The following is a 7,315-nucleotide window of genomic DNA, read 5'->3' as shown; positions in this document are numbered from 1 at the left end:
TTCTTCATCAGCGACAGCAAGGGAGGAAATTCAACCCAGTTTTTCGTGGGAATGGCGTAAGCTGACCAGCTACACAAGGCTGTATGCTTTGAATGAGTCACACAGTATTAATATAATTTACATCCATATAGTTTCCATTTAAAAAAGTCCAGTAGCACCATGTCGTTTGCTTTTTTGTAGCAATTGTGCAAAGCCAATAGAATTTATGACCAGGGTTCCTTGTTTTCGCTTACGGGTAAAAATAACTGTTAAAGCATACTTATATTGGTACTCATTTTATCGTTTCCGCAACACTAAAAATATATAGCGGTTTCGTTCCAAGTCCGTTGTTTGACAACAACTGTTTTCCATTTTTTATTTTTTTTGTCATAAACATGCATTGCGAAAAAATCGTCAGTTTTATGATAATTTGATTGCGGCTATAAAGTAAAGTTTTGTGGCGTATTCTTCCTCGGCGTTATATTAAACATTTTATGAGCATCAACCGAAACTAAAAACGCGAATTCAACATGTAGGCTAAACCTTTTTATAGTCCACTAGCCTCTTTTGTTGCCCCATAAACATCTGGGAAACCAGCAGAAAATGAGTCAAATCCGTTCCACCTAAACCAGTGGTTCTCAACCGTTTTTCACTGCGTATTGTCGAAAAACTCAACTTTACTGAAAATGTATATAGGATTATTAACAGGGGTGGATTAGCTTATTAGTTAGGAAATTTCAAAACAAATGCGGCCCACTACTCCCAAAAAAGTTTCCATTTTGTAACTTGCAAGATACTGGTAGTCAAGTTTTGTGATTCTTTGTTGTTTTGCTATGATGTCATAAAAGAAATTTGCATAAATGTTCCGGAAAGATAATAGTTCCTATCGTTAAAGAAGCATAAAATATTTAACTATACAATCATTACGATAAATGTATAGTTTATAACAATACAAAAAAATGCTTAACCTTTTTGGTAAAACTGTAATTTTACTAAAAAACATCCTGCGTACAGCGTACCACAGGTTGAAAACCACTTTAGGACTGTCCTAAACAGACAAACGACAATAGGACATGAATCAGGGAGTCGAACTATGGAACTTTATGAACCGGTTTTGGGTTTTTTTCCGAACCTGAACCGTTTTTTGTAAGATTTTAAGGAGCCGAACCGAAACTAAAACGAATATTTTCAATATACCTTAACCGAATCAACCTGTCCAGAAAACGGTTCACTCCCGCATGACGTCACACCTTGTATTTCACAGAGTCAGGTTATGCTAGTTTCGAAATTGCATTTAAAAAAAAAATTGATTAAATTTTCATTAAATAAAATGTTGATATATTTTTTTAGTAACTGCTTGTTTTTTTATACGTCACGAAACTTAGATTAAATACGAGTTGTACAATCTACATTTATTGCCCAGATTTTTTGGTTTAACTAATATTGCATTTGTACCGGAAGTTTATAAACTAGTTTTAAAAATAAATTTAGTCGAACCTAAGCTGAACCAGAGAACTTTTAAATTACTCCGAACTGAAACCTAAACTGAAACGGATTTCGAAAAAAATCCTTGAACCTGAACCGAGTCAACCGGTAAAGTCAAACGGTTCGACTCCCTGATAAGAATAAACAATCTAAATTGGTTTTAAAGATTTCCTGTTTTGAACAAATCCGTTTACCTTGCTGTAGACATAAAAACATTGTAGGCTACGCGAACTTCGTTAGATGAACGTGTGCGTTAACAAAGACAACTAGGCTTCAAACTTCAAACTGCATAGCAATTAATCCTTTTAAAACATATATCGATTCAGTCACTTGATTCTTTTTATACTTTGAACCCTCAAAACAGACAAAGCGATTTGGGCCTTTGTCACAATCTTATAATGACATTAAACGTGAGAAGTTGCAGATTCAATTTGGGTAAATTTTTATCTTTTAGAAATGGTAGCGGACTTGGTGGCCAAATCAGATGCCTAAAGAGTAACTACCATATGTTTCGCATAGCTTATAACGTTTACATGTCATTTGATTATTTTCCTGCCGTATTTTATATAAATTGATTAATCGTAAAAAATCATGCCAACACGAACTTGTATTTGCAAAAGCAACTTCGCCTTGTTTGAGTATTGCTCAAGTTACGTGCAATTTAATGCGCAACAGCAGCGTTGCGAAACTCCTATCCCGGGGTTACTCCGTGCTTTGAACGATATTAACCTGTCTTGCTTGGGTTACTAACGGTCGCAGTGTAGGTTACTTTAGGTCGTGCCGGCTGCCTTTCACGTGGATTTCGCACCCACGTGCCTTCCGCCGACCAATCACTGACTGGCAATTTTTACGTCACACAGTCCCAAACAGCTGCCTTGGTATAAGAACAGAGTTGCGAAAGAAAAAACATCAAAACAATGTCAGCCTCACTAGTGGTAGAGGTAGGAGCGTATACGACTTAAAGGTCGCATTTGTTTGTTTTCAGTGCAGGTCAAGCTGGGGCGCTGGTCTAGAATCCTACCACAGTTCTAAAATCAACACACAAAATTTGAGTTAGGGTGCGGGTTAGCGTTTGGGTGTGGGTGGGTCAAGTATTATTATATTCTTTATTTAATAACAATACTTGACCCACCTTAACCCAAACGCTAACCCGCACCCTAACCCAAATGGTGTTTCGTTGTGGTAGGATTCTAGACCAGCGCCCAAGCTGGTGATAGCTGATTTGTGGCACCTAGTTTATGTCGTTGGAATAAATGTTTTTTTTTATTTATTACTAAATCTTCAGTGATTTGTGTTTCAGTTGTGCGTTTCTGTCTATAAAGTTCACTGTTAATGAATGAAAGTTTGTCTACTGTAAATTAGAAACTAAAATGAGCTTGCAGTTGGATTTGTACAACTGGCAAAATGGACAAATTTTGTGCCTTGTATCTAGGCCAGATTCTGTTGTGATTGAGGTTGAAGTTGACAAAAATGCAATTGGACAAGAAATCCTAGACAAGGTACTAATATTATTGTTGAATAACTATTACTTACACAAGTTGTATATATATTATTGTATTTAGAATTATGGTAAGCTAAAAATAGGACGCTGGTATAGAATCCTACCACATGGTTGGGCTTATATTGCTAAAATTATTTGGGTTAAGTAGCGAGTTAGCGATTCATAAACAATAATTTCTAATAATGCTAACCTGAATTAAACCAAACCTTTATAGGTGTGTGCTTCCATTGGGACAGTTGAAAAGGATTATTTTGGCTTGCAATATTATGGACCAAAACGTGAACCATTATGGCTGAATCTTAGAAATAGAGTGATAGGAAAAGTTTCTGGTCAAACACCTTTTCGACTCCGTCTAAGAGTGAAATATTTTGTTGAAACACATTATTTGCTGCAGGAATCCACAAGGTATATATGTAGTGCAAAATATTAGTTACCTAAATACTTAGGAAATTCTTGTTATTGTTTTAAATTATCTTTGTATATGCCCAACATTTGTAAGGATATCTAATTTATCTATTGTTATTGGCATTTAGAATGATAACATTTAAAGCAATGCAATACCTATTCTTTTTCTTAAGAAAATCAAATGCTATAATTTGCAGACTTGAATTAAAATTATATATATATTGAAAAAAAAAGTGTAATGAGTATTGGTCTTTTAGGCGGATATTTTTCCTCCAACTCAAGCAAGACTTCAGTGAAGAAAAACTTGTTGTAACTCCAGAATTGCTTCCCACTGTTGTTGCACTTCTTTCTCAAGCTGAAACTGGTGATGTTCATGCAAACCATAAACATTCGGATCTCTATGAGCTTTATGCATCCCTTTACCCAACTGAGGATTATGAACTTACACAAACAGAATTTGACAGGTTAATATTGTCAAATTTCATTGTTGATAAAGCACATTTATAGGTCATTCCTGCTCTTCGTAACAAATTTATAATCAGATTAACAATGCGTTAATTAATACACATGAAAACACCAAAAGAAAAAAAACAAGGCTAAAATTCATAATATATTTGTTTAGAATTTATGAACAACATGTATCACTGCGAGGTATAACCAAAGCCCAAGCTGCTGCAAAGTTTCTTTCGACTGTTTCTGTACTTCCTACATATGGTACGGAGACCTACCAGCTTAAATTAGAATCTGCTGCTACAAGTGGCGGGGGTAGAGGTACAAACAGCCCTGTGATGCATCGCATGCAGCAACTTACCAACATTACCTTTCGGATTGGACCTCAGGGCATTGAGATTACTAAGGAAAACGAAGAAGTGCAAAGGTTTGATAACATGTTATCTTTCATTCTTACTTGGATGTTACTTTTTAATATAAAGAATAGAAACAGTTTTTCTTTAACTAATAAATCCAGTACCCTCAACATTGGCTTCATGCTGTTTAGAATTCCATTTCAAGCTGTACAATTGGCCACACACACTGGCAAAACAATTGACGTTCACATTTACCAAGATGATGGTTCCATAAAAACTTTGATGCTTCGAGGAAGTACAGATGGCCAAAGCAATGCTTTGTACAGGTATATAAATAAGGAATTAACATAAAATAGTTTAGAACCAACATTTATAAAATTTTAATAAACACATTATGTAGAATGATAACTGAGATGCTTGCCTTCTACACTTGGGACACTGTTCACTCTTCTGTTATTCACCAACATAGTCTTGACTTCAAAGGCCACTTTCTTGCCCTATTCAGACCCACTGTTTCTGACACAGGTTTGTAAACTACAATTAAAACTTTTGGCATTTGTTCATTGATATAATACACGCCCAACTTGCTTTTATTTGTTTTATTTATCTTGTGCTAATTGTTCTCTAGACAAGCATTACATATTTGATGTGCAACGTACCTCACGTGAAGCCTATGATAATGCACGGCGAATCCTTTACCGAAAAGAAATGAAGATGCACAATGCAACAGATTCCAGCCTAAATGGCCAATTCAAACCTTCATCTAAAGCCAGTTTAATAACAGATGGCAACCAAAGTGGAGAGGTTGAGCGACTTCAAGAGCGGTTACGTGTGATTGGGGAGGCCCTATCTTGTCAAGTGTGTTTCGACATGGAAATTGATGTTGCATTTGTGCCCTGTGGCCACCAAGTATGCTGCAAGAGCTGTGCCGACCGGTGCCAGGTGGGTTAATTGATATTATATGTGGAACTCTTTGTATCAAATGCCAAAATGCTCTACCATAACAAATATAACACATCCATGGCGCACTGCTGCTATGCCCCCCTCATTTACTTTTATATAATGTAGCCCGTTTGGAATAAAATGAATGTAAAATAACCCATTTTATATTTTATTAGGCTTGTCCAATTTGCCGAAAACCGATTTCAAAAACACTAACTGTGTTCCTGCCTATCACTCGCGAGTTCATCAGCACAGGCTCCACTACACCGAATGAAGGAAATCTGTCGCCCATGGAGGAAGAAGCCCCTTGTGACAATTTTACTACCATTAACCACATTGTACCAGATGACAATCTTTTAATACAAACGTTAGCAGCCTAGACACTCCATGTAATGATACACCACTATTACCTAGGTTTTTGCCACTGCAATGCAAACAATCAACCCTAATGTGTAATTAAGGTTTTTTTACTTTTAAACCCACTTGTGTGTGACATGTTCAATCTGTTGGTTGGTTAATAATTGCAATCTGTTGTATATCTTAATGAGGTGTAGTACTATTATTGAGATAATGTAACCACGTTTAATGCTATTTTGACTTTTCATCCGCCTGGCTAAAAACCAACAAGCAATCCACAAAAGTTCTTTAAACAAACCTTTATAAACATGAATGATTTATTCATTTTTGCTTGCCAACTTGTTTTTAAGGCGAGATCCTTATTGTGATCCACTGTTCATTTTTCACATGGTAACAAACTTTGTATCATTCAAGTGTTTGAAATATTTTAAAGCTGTTCGGATGACGAACACCCTTGTCCCCTTTTATCGTAGCAGAAATCCCCAAGTTTTACTGATCCTAATTGGACAACATACAAAAACCTTTGTACATTCAATCCATTTGAAAATATCGTCCACAACACAAACGTAAGGAATTAACTACATAAAATATTTGATTCCACTCTTGTTGACCAAAAGTGGCCACGTGTCGCAATCTAGTGTTACTTTTCCTTTCTTGCGTCTTCGCTTTGTTCAAATGCCATGCAATGCAACAACAATGTAAATGTAAATAGAAACCATTTTTATGTTATTTTGTTTTGAATCGTTTATTTTCGTGCTACACAAAAGTTGTGTATTTCTGTTTTTTCCCGTTTCTCACTCCCCCCAACACTCGTGGTTGCTGACGATCGTTGTTCTTCGTAAACGTTCAGCGCGGTTGATCTTTTTCTGATGGAAATCTTTGTGGCTCTATCGCTGTTTCTTTTTTGTATTACACGCTGGTTACACCGAACAAACATTGTGTGTTTAGCAGTGACTGGAAAAGAGTAACTAGTTGTCCGGTAGGTTTGCGAAGTTAGAATGTAATAGTTGAACATCGCTCAACAGTTTGTTCTATATTAACGGAGATGTACGCTGACTGATGTTAAACTAGATGTTAAACTTGTTGTTATGATTTGGCGTATACCCTTTATTAAATTGCCGTTAAAGAATTAACGGCAACTAGTCAATTATACTTAGCAAAAGGTGAAGGAGAAATAATCCAGGTGTAGGCTAAAGCTAGTTAGCATCTGGCTTCTTTACGCCACAATGTTTTGTCCTCTTTATTGTATGACTTAGCGATTAACCCAGTGGTTCTCAACCTTTCATGGCTTACAGAACACATCAGAAATAATAAATGGATTGCCGTACCCCTTTAAGATTTTTCCGTAGGCAATTCACTAGAATGTCACAATAAACGGAATTGGAACAACATACATCAACTCCACACAACGTAGAAAGTAGTAAATGGTTTATTCCACACTAATCTTACACAAAAAGTTGTTAAGAGTTGAGCAAAAATCTGATTTTTAAAGATTTCTCAAAATATCTCTCGGCACCCTTGGGCATTAGAAATGGCACCCCAGGGTGACGCGGCACCCCGGTTGTAAACCGCTGGATTAACCTGAAGACATCTATTTTGTTGTTTGTGGTCTTGGCGTTCTTAATACAATTTATTGCATAAAAAATATTTAACAAAATGTGTAACTATCAAATTATTTCTCATATTTTGAAATAATTGCTTTGCAACGCCCAAGCCTTGTTGACAATGAGGTGTATTTTTTAAATGTTGTACCATAGCGTAAAATATATCAATACGAAATCAGCAAAACTGATCGAACAGTATATCTGTATCAAGTGTAGCATATTTCTAGACTTTGTTC

General features: G+C 36.0%; 1 protein-coding gene across 1 annotated transcript; it reads left to right on the top strand.

Annotated features, from left to right (window-relative positions):
* Window positions 1-2,768: 2,768 nt before the first annotated feature.
* On the top strand, window positions 2,769-5,916 carry LOC146160906 (E3 ubiquitin-protein ligase MYLIP-like). Its single transcript, XM_083384391.1, has 8 exons — window positions 2,769-2,963; window positions 3,180-3,370; window positions 3,628-3,834; window positions 3,993-4,247; window positions 4,368-4,502; window positions 4,577-4,701; window positions 4,805-5,118; window positions 5,295-5,916. The coding sequence occupies exons 1-8, from the start codon at window positions 2,835-2,837 to the stop codon at window positions 5,496-5,498; spliced, it is 1,560 nt and encodes a 519-aa protein (XP_083240517.1). The 5' UTR covers window positions 2,769-2,834; the 3' UTR covers window positions 5,499-5,916.
* Window positions 5,917-7,315: the final 1,399 nt, after the last annotated feature.

Source organism: Ascidiella aspersa, chromosome 3 (assembly GCF_963924565.1).
Source record: "Ascidiella aspersa chromosome 3, kaAscAspe10.2, whole genome shotgun sequence".
In the NCBI taxonomy this organism is placed as follows: Eukaryota; Metazoa; Chordata; class Ascidiacea; order Phlebobranchia; family Ascidiidae; genus Ascidiella; species Ascidiella aspersa.
The sequence above is the reverse complement of the archived record's forward strand: the minus strand, read 5'-3'. Positions and strand labels throughout refer to the sequence as shown.